Genomic DNA, 17,095 nt, shown 5'->3' with positions numbered 1-17,095 from the left:
CCTAGTCAAACCTAGTACCGTTTTTTAGAAAACCGTTTTTAAGGTACCAATATATATATACTATTTTATTTTTTCGATAAAAGTTATTTCATTTTTTTATATAAATCGCCACTCTCCTGTTTTATCTTCCCTCTATTGGTAATTCAAGTATATTATTAAATACATAATTATGAGGCATTTTTATTGGAGTTGATATACTAAAATAATATTCTACATCATTATGATATTATTTTATATTATATTTAAAAGATATTGTGTAAATTTGCTCTTATATTACAAATTTAAAATCCAGTTCACCAAAACATTAATATAAACAAATTTTAGGGTGCAGCCCGTCACGTTATAATTCACTTAAGAAATGAATATAAGAATTACTAGTATATAACTCATGTAATACACGGTTATTTTATATTATATTATATAATATAAATTGTAAATTTAATATGTTATTTGTAAGATTCGAATATTACACCTTCTTATATAATAATTTTTATGATTTAATCTAACAGTTTCTGATAATTTGATCTGAAATATCTAACAGTTCTGGATTGCGTGATCATAACATATTTTATTATATTCAAATTAATGAAATTTTGTTGTATTTGTAAAAAAAAAACTAAAATAAAAAGGAGGAAAGTAGGTGAAAAACGAAGAGAGGAAAAGAAAAAGATCACGTGGTATAAAAGTGTGTATGGAAAGAAGAGGAGATGGTGAAGTTAAGATTTTGATGAGAAACATAACAAACTTTGGAGGGTCTTGCAGGAAAAAGAATCCCAGTCCCGCTTTGCTTTCATATCACACAAAAAACAAAACCTCGTGAATAATGTCGTGTTACATTTTTACGCAAGATTATGAACTTGTGAAGTCAGTGGCCGGTTTTTGGGATACTTAGTATTCGGATGAGGCATCCGAGTACTCGTTTAAATTCGAATTATTGCACTGCAAGAGAACGGGGCGTGTAATAGAATGAAATGTACTCCATCCGTCTCGTTGATTTCTCTACGTTTATTATTTCCACGAATTTCGAGATTTTTATAAAATAATATTTTTTTCTGTTTTCTTAATAAACGTTTAAACATAAAACTTTTATATAAGGAAAAAAAATTAAAAATATAATGGGGTTATACTTTAAAGTAGTATTGAAAAACGTGTCAAAAAGTGATGTATAGAATTCAGTGGAACACAGGGAGTAAGTAGATATTTAACGAATTGAATTTGTAAGTAAATTATAATAATAATAGGATGGATGTTTTTTTAAAAAATAAATAGAGGAATAAATATAATAAACATAATTTTAAGGAAAAGAATGCTAAAAATACACCACTTTTGGATTTCAACCTCCCAAAATATCCAGATGCGCGTGTACGGCCCAAAATACGCATTAAGAAATGTGTATTCAAGATTTCAAAAATTAATAAAGAATACGAAAGCTCTTTTTGTTTTTAAGAAAAATGCGCACGTTCAACAACGTATTCACAAAAAAAAAACAAAATGTGAATACACATGTTTAAAATACGTATTCTTTATTAATTTTTGAAAATTTGAATATGCATTCTTCACATGCGTGTTCAGTCGGTAATTTGGACGACATTTGGGCATTTCGTCTCGAATCGGGTGTATTTTAATTTTTCACCCATTTTGAGGTCACCATAGACAAATAAATAATAACATGCTATTTTTTTAAGATATGACCAATAAATACATGTCAAATATATCATAACTAAATTTTATAGATATTATTTAAACCATTATTAACTCTAGTAAAACTACATATTTAAATTTTTATATTCTTTATTTTTAACAATTTCTAAATGTTCAAGTTTCCAGTCCCGTGAACAACATATTACATATCATATTATTTATTTTAGTCAAATCTCAAATTATCATATAACATATATTATTATAACTTATTATATTTTTCAATTTATTTATCAATTATTGAAAATTTATATTAATATATTAATAATTTTAAGATAAAATATATTATTAAAAATTATTCGAGTGTTAAAAACAATCCGTGCATCGTATGTGTTATAGGCTAGTACCAAATTATACCTAAATCCGGTTATTATAATATTATAAATATATCAGTAAATTTAACAATCTACAACAAAAATATAATGTACAGAAATCCAAAAAAAAATAACTAAAAAGTGCATACCGATTTTTTAAGTTCGGGATTGACGTCAAAACTTGACAGTTTAATAAAATAATTCTCGCTAATATTTCTAAATGCGTTAAATCCCTATAATTCAATAATGTTCTCGAATTCTAATGATGAACCATTAACCAAATATTCATCGGATTTCCATTCTTTAACAATTTACAACAAAAATATATTGTACAAGTGATCGGCGTGCAATTTATCCTAATATTGTCCCTCTATCTTGTTTATTTTGTATTTATTTAGATTTTTATTTAATAAATATTAATGTTTTATTGTAGATATCAAGAAGTTTTAATAAAGAAAGGCTTGAAGTTTACAAAATCAGATTTGAAGTTTAATTTGATTTAAAATCGGATTTTATGGGTCAGTTGCGCAGTCTACACCGTTTGGGCTATATCTGAAATTCTAAAAGTCCGATTTTGATGATTTAACAGCCTACGAAAAGTTTATGAGAAGAACTTTATTTCAGAAGTGGTATTATATTAAATATCCAGCCGAATCAGTCTAGAATCAGAGTCCAAAAGTTAACTACGAAATTCCTTTTGTTGAAATCAATTCTAATTGGAAAATCTCCTTGTATTTGTTTTAATTCATTAAAAAAGACTTTTATTAGATATTAGAGAGGGGAGATCAGATATAATACAGAGAAGTGAGACAAGAGACAAGTAGCCACACAAGAGAGGAGGAGAATAAGTCATTAATTGAGAAGAATTCATCCATTGAAGATATTCAGTTGACTTTATTTTCTTTTATCTTTTATATATCTATTCTTATGAACATATTTTGGTTATCTTGGGATTATTTTGATACCTTGATTATGAACTAAATTATATGAGTTAGGATTTTATGGAACTCTAATATGAAATTGTTGGTGTTTTGATAAGAAGTACTATATGTAGTTTGTAATTTATTTATTCAAGTTTTCCATGCTAATACTTGCTATTGTCTGATCAATTTTAGTAGGTTAGCGAGTTAATTATAATACTGAGAGGGTTATAATTAATTGACACAATACTTTAATGGTGCATGATTATATCTGTTGATATCAATTTTGTGACAGTATAAACATATATTGTTATATTGTATAACCATGTGAAATTTGTGCTTAATTATATTATGGAAGTTAAATTGGGCATATACATAGGTTAATTTAATTACATAATCTATACCATAGCGATTCCGAGAAAAACTTATGATCATTGAATTTTAGGTTAGTAAACTGTGATCTTGATGGACTATTACACTGCTTTATTACCAACATGAACATATTAGGGAGAATTAATATCCTGACTTAACTTTTCGTATCTAAAACTTATTCATACCTCTTTGCCATATTATTAGTTAATTAATTAATTTATTAATTAGTTTAGTTAGAAAATTAAAAACTCATTCTTGTGTTCTATAACTAATTTTTTTGGTATTAATTGTGATTTACTTACATAGACGGTCCTTGATAAACGATATATGGTATTTAATACTATATTACTTGTTTGTGATTGTGTACACCTGCACAAAGTATTTTACGCAAAAACAAGAATTCTAAAAAAATAACCAAATAATGCATACCAATTTTTTAATATCGGGATTGACGTCAAAACTTGAAAATTTAATCGAATAATTCTCGCTAATATTTCTAAATACGTTAAATTCCTATAATTCCTAATTTTCTCGATTTCTAATGATGAAGCATTAACCAAATATTCATCAGCTTTCCATTTTTTATTATCTTCATTGATGATAATAAAATAAATTTGGTCATTATTATAATATTTCAAATATTATACATCACTATAAATTAGGGCTGTACAAATAAACCGCTCAACTGCATCCAACCGCTCAACCGCTCGCAACCGAACCGCATTTGCAGATAATCGTGAAACGCGGGTTGGTTGTGGATTTAAATTTTAGTATAAACATAATATACTAAAATTAAACTTAAAACGTGCCCACACTATTGAAAGAATTTTAGCGGAAATAAAGTTTGCCTGTATCTTATTTTTCCATTATCAACATCCGCCCATTTTCTCTTTAACATTGTATTTACATTGATTGAACAAGTTGTGCAGATTTAATTCTTTACAAAAATTATATTAAAATATATAATGCAGAGACCTTGCATTCTCATTCGATCAGAAAATCTAAACATAAGTTTTAAACTCATTGCCACAGGTGTGAGCGCGGTGCGGACGGTGCGATATTTTCCTCAAACCGCAAACCAAACCGTACATACGATTTGATCAAATTCTCAAACCGCAACCGCACCACGTACCAACAAAAATCACATAAACCACATCACGAAAATGCGGTGCGGTTTACTGTGGTTTATACATTACAAGTTCGAAAAATTTAAATAAATACAAAACTTAAATTTAATTAAATTTCCGAATAATATAACAAAGTCGCCAATATTCTTTAATAATACAAATTAGAAATTACACACTGTAAAGTTTAATATAGAAGATTGGCTCGGCAATTAAACAAGTTCACTATTAAATAGGTGATTTTGTACCCCGTGTCTCATTATTTTTGAAGAAACACAAATAGAATGATCACTACGCAACAATTGATCTTGCAGAAACAAGATAATCACTAAGCAAACACTACCAGTATGTTAAATGAAATCAAACTTAATAAATGGAATCATGAAATATAAGTATATTATATATATATTAAACATTGCGGTGCGGTGCAGTTTGAACCACATTTCACCAATTTAAAACCATAACCTGCACCATACCGCGCGGTTTATTAAAAATTCAAACCGCAACCACACCACAAAAATTAAAAACCGCGTTTTGTGGTGCAGATTGGTGCGGTGCGGGCGGTTTTTGCGGTTTGTGCGGTTTTCTGCTCACCTGTATATTGCAATACAACTATAAACTATGTAAATATTTACATCTATGTTAAGAATTTGAAATCTATGATCTATAAGCTGAATATATTAATCATATAAGTTGCGTATATTGATCTAGTAAACTAATAAAATACCGATACTTTTTGTCAAAAAAAATAAAATACCGATACATACAAAAATTGAAGTCTTGTAAACTACTTATAAATCAAAATACAAAATTATCTCCATGAAGTTGCTTCCTTAGTGTATTGAGGTGTAGATTGGCTAAGACAGAGTAATAAACACGTTAAAATAATTTTACTATATTTTAAATATTCAAATTCCATCTTTTCTGCTTATTTTTAAATGAAAATGTAGTGAAATTAATTTGCAATTTTTTTATTAACAACTATTTTCAGTAAAATTTACTCACTATTCGAGTTCAATGACACGAATTAGTCCTCAATTTAAATTTACATATAAAGGAATGATACGATTCTGAATCTGTTTATAACATAATTATAATTGTATTACAAATCGGCTCAACTACATAATCTAAGTTCAACGATACGGCTCATATGCGTTTTTATTAAATTAATATACACGATACGAACTTAGAATTATGGTCCTTATTCTCCAAATTTGGAGGGAAAAGACTCAAAATCTCACAATTCTTTTGGCATGGCCTTTTCTATCATTCAAAAACGTTATTAATACTTGCGTTTCCAGTTATTACAAAATGAAATTGCTAGTCAAGTTGTAGAAGTGGAGGATTTGGAAGCTCTTTGTGCTGAATAAGCAGGGTTCAAACCCTTGCACACCAAATTAAAATTTTGAACCACCAGCAACGCAAACTAACTTTGTGTTTCTTTTAGACAAACGCATCAAATAAATGCGTTTAACTCTTAACGCAAAATTTAAATACGTTTTCTTCCTTAATTCATACATTAATAAATTTAGTTTAGAATAGTAAGCGCATTAAATAATTGCGTTATTTATTATAGATAGAAAACACAAAAAAAAGTTGCGTTTCAGAGTGATAAAAAGGACCATATACGTGAGGTTATGAGATTTTGGGCCTTTTATCCCTAAATTGTGATACTAACGGCCATTACCCCGAACTTATGTCCTATACAGAATTAATTTCTTCTTTTATTGAAATAAGATCTGCATATAGAATCATAAATGCACGACAATGAACATTAATAGAAAGACGGAAGAATCAAATATTGAACAACATGTCCTGTTCATGTTCCGTTGTTGCTGGGTTCTCATGTTTTTCAGTCTCTCTTTCGGATGCTTCTTCAATGTTACATCTCACAAATCATGATTCGTATTATTTTTAGTACAAAACTACATAACAGGGAAGTCGAGACAAATCACCATTTGTAGTAATCCGGAAAGCAGGGATTTTTCACTCACCTACCGCACCGCACCGTACATCGGATTTTTGGAGATTTCTGGGTGTACGAGAATTTTGGAAATTCTTGATAGTACAGATTCTTGAACATTTACTCAATTAATTATGCTAAAATGCATCAGTTGTAGGATGGACCTGCGCTGGGGTTGTGGTGGGGCCCAGGTGAACTTTGCAACTTTCTACACATTACTATTAACACTAGTAACAGTAACACACGTTATTGGAAGGATTCTAACTTTATATCTCTTAAAAAATACTATTTTTTATCTTCAACTTTTTTTTCCTATACTTAATATTATAGACATTGTCTATATTGTTTTTTTGTCAAATAAAATAGTTTTTTGGTTAAATTTGAGTTTTAACCAAATATAATATTAGTGTTTGATAATTAAGGAATTGAAGGATCTTTTTTCCCCAATAACTAATTTTGAAAAGTAGATAATACAGGGAAAATGAAACATAAATTGTCAAATTTTTTTTTTTTTTGACAAATATGGCTTATAGTCCTTACAAATGAGTATCTGTTCCCATAAATCTCGAACCCAGTACTTTTTTTTTGACAAATATGGCTTATAGCCCTTACAAATGAGTATCTGTTCTCATAAATCTCGAACCCAGTACCTGGGACGACAGAAAATAAATTCTTAAGCACTTGAGATATCTAATTTAATTTTCTAAGAATGAAAAGTAATCAGTTTACGAGCCTATAATCAATTATTAGTTTAGGTTTAGTTTTCATTTGAATGCACAAAAGCATAAAAAATACTAGAGTTCTCAGTTTTCACCAATAAACATGAATGAATAAGATGAACCAACAACAGGAAGCAGAAAGGTAGGGTTACAGAGGAGAGGTTGGATCACTCACCGTCTCACCGACAGTAGTCGAAGTCACTACAAACGGGCTTTAACTCTCAGAAAACTGAAAAAAAACACTGGCCCAAATGGGAGCTTTCTATCTGTCAAAAGTGCAATGGTGGAGATCCCAGGATCATCCCCACATTGTCGAAGACGTGGGCACTAGCTTTAATACTCTGGGTTCGCAAATTGTTCCCTCGAGTTCAATTCGAGACCAGCACATGGGACTATTCAGTTCGCCACCAGACCGACATTAACTGGGACAACTAATTTGATCTGACAGTGTTCTTAGATGGTAACTTGAGCACACTGTTGCCCATTTGCTACCAAGGGGGTCACTAGTTTTGTGTGCGTTCGAAATCATCAAACGTAGCCAACTTGCTACATGTCTTAAACACACGTAAACAGTAACGGACCCAGAAGGTTAAGTGTAAGGGTAATTTAGTTTAAAAAATTAAAACAGAGCAAAATTATCGAGGAAATGCCAAGAATTAGTAGTTAATCGCCATTGCAGCCTCCAAATTTGAGCAGGGTACGGGTCCTCGACTCGTTGGGTCAGTCTCTGCGCGAAAATACTAGAATCATTGTTATTATATTATAATGGGCGCTGTTCCACATCAAGCTATTGTAGGCAATTCATCTCTCCACGGATAGGAAAAACCCAAAAACCAAAATATTAAGTGCAGATAGAGTGACGTGATTCACATCAATTTCAAAAGTCATCGCTTGTCAGAGAACAAGACCCGATAAGCATAACTTAGAGCAAGCACATTTTATGCGAGAAGAATAGTAAAATGGGACAGAGGCATAATATTAACCTACTAACTTCTTGAAAGTTAAAATTAGCAGCAAGACATGGATTCCTGTTTATATGGTTCCCATCATCAACAGCGTTCGTCTTAGCCTGTAGGTTTATCGATACAGCTCATCATAAGGTTAAAAACGCAAAAATGTTTTTTCCTATTTTACGCGAACTACTTACTGTATATTGACCAAGTGAACAGCAGAAACTCTTCGACAGGCCAACTACTTACTGTATATCGACTAAATAGAAACAAAACGAGTTTTGACTGCGATGGATATGTGTTAGTTGTTGGGGGTGTGGCGCATGTCAATGAATTTGTAGTGCTGGTGACACTTCTTATCCAGTTTGGAGTACTGTTAAAGACAGGAGAGCCTATAAAGCTATAAAAGGAAGGATTAGACTCTCAGACCTGTGTTTGTCATCACCCAGCCTCCAGGCTCCACAGATGTATAAATTCTTGCTTTGCAGTTATCAACAATGCCACTCAGGGAGCCCCAAGTAACTCAGAACCACAGCAAGCCTGGCCCGATTCCTCACTAACTTAGACAATGGCTACTTGCCCCACACGTTGAAGCATCGAGCTTTTTCCATTGAATAGGGAAAGCCTAAAATATTATACGGTTCATTATGCTGAGACAGTGAAAAAACCCGGGCATTGATTAGTTCACTTGGCTGAACTTTGAAAGTGAAACAGAATTTTCTCCACTGAGTTTACGCGTCTGTGTATTTATGGATATCGACATTGTAGATGAAAGCTTAAGCGTAATCAGCACTATGAGTCTCTAACCTTGACTGGACCCCTTGAAAAGAAACATACCAGATACCAACTGTGCTAGAAATATCCACCCTTCCTATCTAGGGTCCATCTTTGGCATGTCTCCGCCACATCAAACGGACAACTGTTAACAACTTTCAGCAAAAACACCCAACAAACCCCTACAACAAAGCCCAGAAAGAAAGAGATCATAATGATTTCGCTAAACTAGAGAAAAGGAAAGAAAGAAATCCACTTCAGCAGAGCAATTTATGACTTCTTAAGCGAAACTTACCCAAGAACCTCCCCAAACCTTACATGGAGGACTTGGAACTTCAGTAGTCAAGATCATGCAAACATCTACCAACCCGCGCATACAATACAAAATTTCAATGCCAGTAATCAACAAGAACAAGGCCTAATATGATAATATCTCAACAAACAAAATTATAACTGAAAGCTAGGCCTTGTTATGACACTAACAGTTTGCTCTATATACTCAACACAATGGCCTGATTAACAACCAGAGCATGAATAACAAGTTTCCAGGACAATAGATCCACCTATTTTGCCTCTAATCAAATACATCATAAACACGAAGTTGACAGGTAAGAATAGTCGACACATTGGCTTCACCTTCATGCCTGCAAAAGGTTGTAAAAATCATTCACAAAAGCAAACAAATTTTCCTAAAGAACTATTCTAGATAATAAGGACATATTTTTGTTTATGAGTTCAATGACACCTAGCAAATCTGCATACGTATTTGAGAAATTTTGATCTAAACCAAGTTTGTGTAAATTTCAATTATATTTGTGTTCATTGTTTACAAATGACTACAATGTAGCCTAGGAATCATAGGTTTCTGGTAAGCAAGTGTCATGATTAATGTTTGATAGTTTGTTTTTCATATGTATCTGCAAGCTATATAATTTTTTAGTTTGAAGGAGTACAGCAAAAGACATGCAATCGATAGTTCTTCAAAGTGATGAGCAGTCATTTTTTCTTATTTTTATGATAACAGAAGTAACTTCTCTTAAACATTCACAACCTGCTGGACTAATTTTAATTATTTCAATTTCTCAGACCCGATGTGTTAATCTTGAGGAAGATGTCAATTCACGAACCACTAGCAGACTTAACGGGACTTGTCAGTAATGGAGGTAGCATTTGTAGGAAATCTTATATTCTCAGGTCTCAGGGTAGTCCATAGTCCATAGATAACCCTCATTACCAAGTGCCTCTGCCCTGCATAACATGCTAGAATTCCACAAGAAAATATGTGCCAACTAGTAACATCACTTAACACTTAACAGCAAGCATGGCAGTATATGTTGTTGCTACAAAGCCAAGCCAAACTTCTGAAGAAGCAAAGTATACGTGATTATGTGACATCACAAGACCAGAATCTTAAACAAATCATGAAAAATTAAGAGCAAAATGCCATACCTAGATAGCTCCCTGTCAAAGTACAGGAATGGTCAAATTTGTACGCCTTCCACAAGGATTTCATAGTACTGCAAAGTTTCCTTTCTTTGGAATGTAACCCATCTGTAACTCCAGTGTTGACGTCGTGATGATGAGCATACAGGATTCATGCTACTTGTGTTCGATATAAACTGAACCTAGTACTTGCAGGTTATCCAGGAACCAAGTCAAGCAACCTCTGCATGGTACAGACAAGGAGTTACAGGGCAAAATTTACGAGAATGCTGATACCTAGAGCTCTCTATCAAATAAACGGCAGAGTAAACCAAGTCAAGGCTAGTCATGCTTTCCAAACTGATTTCCACTATATTAATATGTAAATTGCAGAATTGCAGTCCTTTTGCTCAAACTATGGTTCAATACTTGTTCAAATTTTGTTTTCTAAGAGTTATCAGATTCTATGGGTTAAGTTTGTTTAAAGAAACCTCTTTTCCTTGTCTTAAGAACTGTCAGTCAAAAGCAATTATATTTTCTCTTGTTGATGTTACAGCATGAACTTTAACTTATCAGACGCTCTGGTTATTACCTTCTTTACAAATTCAGCGATTTCTAATTATAATTCAATCGATGTACCAGTAGAGTCAAAACCGGCAAGTTACGACAAAGGACAAGCCCACTCATTCATTACACACGCATTACACAGAGAAGGGGTTTATATCAAATTGTCCACCCATCTCAACAAACACTCTCAAGTGACTACCCGTTATCCACCACGACTCATTTAGAACACTAAACCCCAATATATATCACTCGGGTAGATAGAAATTGCCAAAAATCTATGCTGCGATATAGATGTTTCCACACATTACATTGTGATAACATTGCTAAACCTACTTCACATCATACAACTATGTAACCAAACTGAATCATAATTGCCCACCCAACTTGCATTGAAGTCTGTTGGCAGAAAAAATTTCCCATTTTCCCTTGAATTACTTCTGGGAGGATGCCTTCCTCCTCCTGTGCTTGGGCTTTATAGCATCTATCAAAGTTTTCTCTCCATTCGTTTGTAACTTTGCATTTGTTACTTCAATTGGTTCAATTGGTGGTACGTATGAGTTGTTCTCGGTGATTGGTTGTTTCAGTTCCTTATTAATCGGCTGGTCGACTTTAGTGTCTTGTAGCTTCTTCATAGGTGCTATAACTGCTGCACATCATATCACAACAATAAGAATATTAGATTTCACCATTTTGTACATTATGTATGAAACACCAAATTAGTCATTATACATGGAATGTGAAGGATAATTCTTTCATGATAAAAGCAATATGTCAAAAAATAGTAATAAGACGTAGCCAGGCAGGAAGCTTAAGGAAAATGTTAAACTGTATTAACTCTGACCTTAAAGAAGAAATGAAATTATGTTCTAAACTTGAAACATCGGCCTATATGAACAATGGTAAAGGAGATTTGCCGATGGTTGCAGATAATTTCTTTTTAGTAGAGGTAATGTACCTCGTGAAGCAAAGGAAGCTCTCAATGCATCAGAATCAACGCCCTTCGAGTATGGGTCCCTAAAAGGAGATACAAAAAGTTAGTTATAGATAGATATATAAGCAAACATGTGACAGCATAACAACAATCAGGAGGAAGACTGCAATTTTAGTGTTAATCCCATCAGCTTTGATAAGAGAAACAGTAACAATAATAAATATCTTAATGAAATGCACATATACAGATCAAAATCGAGAGATTATATCAGTTCTAACTGAAGTAGTTTAAGTATATAAGGTAGGTGTAGGTCAATTATGAATATCATTTTGGATGTATGGTATTGAAGTTACAAATTGAGTTGTCTATATCTATTTAACTTGGGGTAGTGAATTAGGATTAGGAATCAGGAAGAAGATTTCAATTCGGATTTATCTCCTTATTATTTGGATTTTACTTTGTTAAATTTCAGGAATATTATAAAAAAGGTTGATATCTTTATAAATTTGATAAAGCTGAATATTATGACTATAAGAATGTTTGAGATTGAGAGTAGATCTGCGGAATTTTGAGTCTATACCAAACCTTTTTATCACTAATTCTTTCTATCCCGTCCTACATCACTAGAAAATTCACCCTAGGATCTTCACCAAGATCAATCAAAATAGAGGTATATTACATGTATACACGAATGCAGAGCCAAATGAAGCATACAAGTATACAACAACTCAACTCTTTACCTTTATTTAAAATGCCCTCATTAACCTTTTCAATCTTCATAAATGTTTAAATGATGGTCCTCTAAAGAGGATTGTATCACTTGATCTCCTGTGTAGATTTTTTTATGTTTTTGAGCTATACGTAAGACACTCCCCCTTTATATCCTCATCAAGATCAATAACATTCTCCTGTAATATGCAATTAACCAAAACAATATCCTTGTCTTGTCCATCTGCTATCGTTAACACTTAATAAGCTACGCAGTTCTGATTTCAGCACATGAACTAGTTATGTTGACAACTATTCACATTTATATTTTCTACGATGGATAAAATTCTTCTCCTCTGCATACTTTTTGCATTCAAGCCTACTGAAATTGGGAAACCAACTCCTATTCATGCACAAGCAGTTAAATTGAACCACAAAACTGCATCAATTTAATTAATAATAATTCGAACCCTATAAAATACTCGAAGGATACAATGCTTACATCGACTAGTGTCATCTCTCATTCATTATATTATTTTTTTCTATTTTATATAATGTCCTAACATTTCTTTACTTAACACGACCTGTCACCCGCACTTGGATGGAAGTGTCGAAGTTAGAAAAAAATTGATATTGTTGCCAGTTTAGGGCCCTAATGAAATGTCCATCAGTCCATGTATCCAAATGTTTGAGTGCGAAACATATGTACTCAAAGTAAAATGTAGAATTCCAGGTAAGATAAGAGACAATAGATTAAATCTGCTAGAAGTTTGCTTAAATATTAGCTCAGATATTAGCAGCGTGTAATATGTGGAAAAGCAATACCAGCTGGAGGGTCCACCACTGAAGCTCTTAGCATCACTTTTTCTCTTACTAATTCCTTGTATTATTTGGCAATCAACTTTCATATCATTTCTTTGGGCGACCCTTCTATCCTCTGACAATAAGTTTAGTCTATCCATATGATTAGTAGACAATTCTATGTCTACTTTCCGAGCTGTTTCACTTACATCAACAACATCTGATGATGTATGACGTTTGATCTTCCTTAGTGATCTTTCAGTATTGAAAGATTCAACCTGCAGAATTCAGTATTAAGCACGGGATAAAATCCGCTTATACGGATGCTGAGCATCGCTATTACAGTATGGAAAGAAAAAGTTCTACAAAATCAGAAACTCACAGCATTCTTTATTTTACTTGTTATGTCGCCTGCCTTCACAGAGGCTATCCGCAAGCACTGCATTATAACACTCGGCAAGACACCCACTCCTCCCGCTTTCTGAATAGCACAAACATCCTCATTTGTGTTAAGCGTAGCAGTCATACTACCACCCATAACAGCCTCTTCAAAGTGTGTTGGATCAATTACCTAGAAGCCACAGTTTCAGTATAAGCTTTAATCAGAGTGAAAGAAGATCTTTTGTTGAGCATGGAGCAACATCATAGGGAGAAGAAACAAACTCTTAGGGCAGTTAACCTACCACTGTATTTTCTTTACCAATAAAACCAAAGGTTACTGCTACAGGAAGATGGTGTATTATCAATGGAACTGGCTCCCTTACCTGCCAAAAGCAACATAACAAGCCTCGTTATAATTAGATTAGGTTTAATTATCAAACAAGTCACTAAAGTCACTCAGTAGTATCAAGTTGGTAACTGATACAATGAGAAGGAAACAATGGACATGTTTGGTTTACTAGTTTACTTGCTCACATAGAAGGATAACTATCAATGGCCAAAAATATATGTAACTACGAAATGAAATTTGAAAAGTATGAGACTAGATTTGGCACCATAATCATCTTAACACTGAAACTTATGCAGCAAAAGCATGGATCCACTTAAGATATATGGCCAGCAATAAAGGACGTCCTTAATATTATTGTCACATAGAAATGGAAGGATGCATTTTGAATCTGAATGTGACTGGAACTTCGGAGTTCAGGCCATACTAGGTGGCTCTAGATGAAGTGATAAACCTTATTTTTAAGGTTGGGCATTATCTAACAAAATTATTTCAGTGTTGGCAACTGAATATCGACAAATCAGGTTTACGTATTTGCCAATGAAACATGTAAATCAACTATTTTACTTATTTACGTACAAAAGATTATACATTCGGGAGCCCACCTCTGGTGGATGTATTATTACTTCCTGACCATCTTCACCACCTAGAGTACATTCAGGCCTCCGGAATGTTGACAAAGCAGCTAGAGCGGCAATATTGGCAGCATCAACAAGATTTCTGTTTCGTCGCAACAAGAGAAAAATAAATTTAATTTAAAGTAACTTGTAAAAAACGTTGAAGAAAAACAAATTACTGGATAGGAAATGTCACTTTTACCACATACCCCCCATTGTCAAGAATGTGAATGTCTATGCGAATCGACCACACTACCTTCCCTGCAACAACACAAAGTGATTCTGTGTCTACTGCCCAGCTTTCCCTACAAAATATCTACTCATATAAGCAGGCCTCGTTAAAAAATAACTAAAACAGAAAATATGTATGCTCGGTCAAAGAATCTACAGTGACTATGTTGTTAAAAATAAGTAATCGCCTGAAGCAATTTTAAAAGCAATATATTGGTGGATACAATTAAAATAGAGATATGGACGACGAGGAATAAATGTCGTCGCTGTACATGATAATGGACAAAAGTCTTGTATGTCAATTCTTTGATCCGTCATTTACACAACAAAAAAAAACTTTTTCTTTTTCCCTAATATTAATAAAAAACATGTTTAATTATGATTTATGCATATTACTTCAAGGGTGTATCAAGGACAAAACAAATGAAATAATACCTTAATCCACGGTCTATAATACGTCCCAACTCCACAGCAGACTCTCCGGGCCTCCCAGCTTCAAAAGAAGGATCAGCCATTGGTGATAACTCAGTATAAATAGAAAGTGTTCCTTCATTAGGCCTATCTCGATACGGCTGAACAAGTTGGGAAGTCACAACTCCCATAACATGAGTCTGCCCCAGTTGCACCTCCGACGAGCCATCTTCTCTAAAAAAATCATTACAAAGTAAAACATACACAATAATACTCCCATACCAGCTACATTACTAAGATCATAACCTAAAACCTTACCCGAAACAAAATAAAATAAAACACAGCTTCTTCACACTATAAATTCATTATAAATAAATAGGCAAGTGTTCGAGAACCAGTTACATATACACAAATAACCGGTTCTCAATAATCATTTTAAGTCAATTCTCATTGGAGCATAACTCTAAATATTACATAAGTAAGGCACATTATAATTGCATAACACTTAAGCAAAAAATGCAATCTAACAATACCGATAACTGACTTCAAAAACCCGAATGACCGGTTCTCGGTTCTCATGGGAGCGAACTTTATATGTAAGGCACATTGTAATTTCATAAAAGTAAAGCAAAAATTGCAATATTAAAAAACCGAGAACCGGTTTCTGAAACACGAAAAACCGGTTATCGGTTATTATAAACTAGTTCTCATTGGAGCGTAACTCTATGTATACCTTCCAAAGTTGATGGTTAGACGTCTGTAGTCGAAAGGGCGGCGACCATCAACTCTTATGTCAGAAAGCAACGAAGTTTCGATAAATTTCTTCTCATTGATTGTCATACGCCATGTGTTAGCTAATCTTTGCTCCATTGCACAACTAAATTGAAGCTTAATTGATACAATTATAATGTAATTGAAGCGTAATTGATGAAAATGATGATATTGGAAGGCTTAAACCCTAATTGGGGTTTTGTAGTGGATTTGGGTCGGGTTTTATGAATATTAAACCGGGTACGGGTTAGGCTTTGTTTGGTTAGCGGGAGGAGTGTTCATGGGTTCTTCAAACCGACCCGACCCAACCCTCTTCTAGGCCGATTAAACCGTCTTAAAAAAACCCGATTCTTGGTTGGGTTAAAAAAAATTCAAACCGCATTAAATGGGTTGGGTACGTGTTCAACATTTTTTCGGCCAACCCAACCCGATTTAACTTGAACCTCGTTTGATCATTTTAATATAATCTATATAGTATATGCAATTGTACATTATACAATATAAATATTTTCATTTATAATTACATTTCACGTATGTATATATGATTTATGGCATGATATACATTACTAAAATTTCAATTTAATCATATTTAAAAAATTGTACTATAATCGTAAGTTCTACTATTCGAAATTAGTAATTATATGTAGTAGTGAAACTTTTTTTATATAATCATTCAATCCGTTCACACCAACCCATCCCGACCCAAACCGATGTACGACGGATAGGGTTGAGTTAGAATTTTATATTTTACTAGTTGGGTCGAAAAACTTCAAACCGATTTGATTGGGTTGGGTCGTATAAACACCTCCACCCCGGTAACCCAACCCATGAACACCCCTAATTAGCGGGGAATGGGGACTTACAAAGTGACAGCCGGATTAGATGGTCTTCGAAAAATCGATTTTGGTGGTCGCCTAGACGTTGACGTAAGCAAAATGCCCCGAGACGAGGCTATACAATTAATTAGGCGATTTTATAACGTCATAATCGGCAAACAGCTTAGATGACCAAAATAGAGATTGATTAATAGGTAATTAGGTGGAATTGATCGATCAGAAATAAATAAAAAAAAAAG

At 33.2% G+C, this 17,095-nt stretch overlaps 1 protein-coding gene across 4 annotated transcripts; it reads right to left on the bottom strand.

The window, feature by feature from the left end:
* Positions 1–10,840: 10,840 nt before the first annotated feature.
* LOC141708880 (exosome complex component RRP45A-like) lies at positions 10,841–16,241 on the bottom strand. Of its 4 annotated transcripts, none has more exons than XM_074512704.1 (9): positions 15,983–16,239; positions 15,274–15,483; positions 14,817–14,912; positions 14,596–14,710; positions 13,947–14,027; positions 13,646–13,834; positions 13,288–13,541; positions 11,779–11,837; positions 10,841–11,466 (listed from the first exon to the last, which is right to left on the bottom strand). In XM_074512704.1, the coding sequence occupies exons 1-9, from the start codon at positions 16,117–16,119 to the stop codon at positions 11,255–11,257; spliced, it is 1,353 nt and encodes a 450-aa protein (XP_074368805.1). In that variant the 5' UTR covers positions 16,120–16,239; the 3' UTR covers positions 10,841–11,254. The 4 variants fall into 4 exon arrangements, with proteins under 4 accessions (XP_074368805.1, XP_074368804.1, XP_074368807.1 ...); XM_074512703.1 differs by having other exon boundaries at positions 10,843–11,469; positions 15,983–16,238; XM_074512706.1 differs by having other exon boundaries at positions 10,843–11,469; positions 15,274–15,478; positions 15,983–16,118.
* Between the last annotated feature and the right edge of the window lie 854 nt (positions 16,242–17,095).

This window comes from Apium graveolens, chromosome 2 (assembly GCF_009905375.1).
Source record: "Apium graveolens cultivar Ventura chromosome 2, ASM990537v1, whole genome shotgun sequence".
Taxonomy (NCBI): Eukaryota; Viridiplantae; Streptophyta; class Magnoliopsida; order Apiales; family Apiaceae; genus Apium; species Apium graveolens.
Note: the sequence above shows the minus strand (reverse complement) of the source record. Positions and strands in the feature narration are given on the sequence as shown.

Coding starts and splice junctions, on each gene's coding strand:
- LOC141708880 (XM_074512703.1), bottom strand. CDS start 16,119: ATGGAGCAAAGATTAGCTAACACATGGCGTATGACAATCAATGAGAAG. Junction 14,711..14,816: donor CACATTCTTGACAATGGGGG/GTATGTGGTAAA, acceptor GCGACGAAACAG/AAATCTTGTTGATGCTGCCA. Junction 11,838..13,287: donor AGTGGTGGACCCTCCAGCTG/GTATTGCTTTTC, acceptor ATCTCCTTTTAG/GGACCCATACTCGAAGGGCG.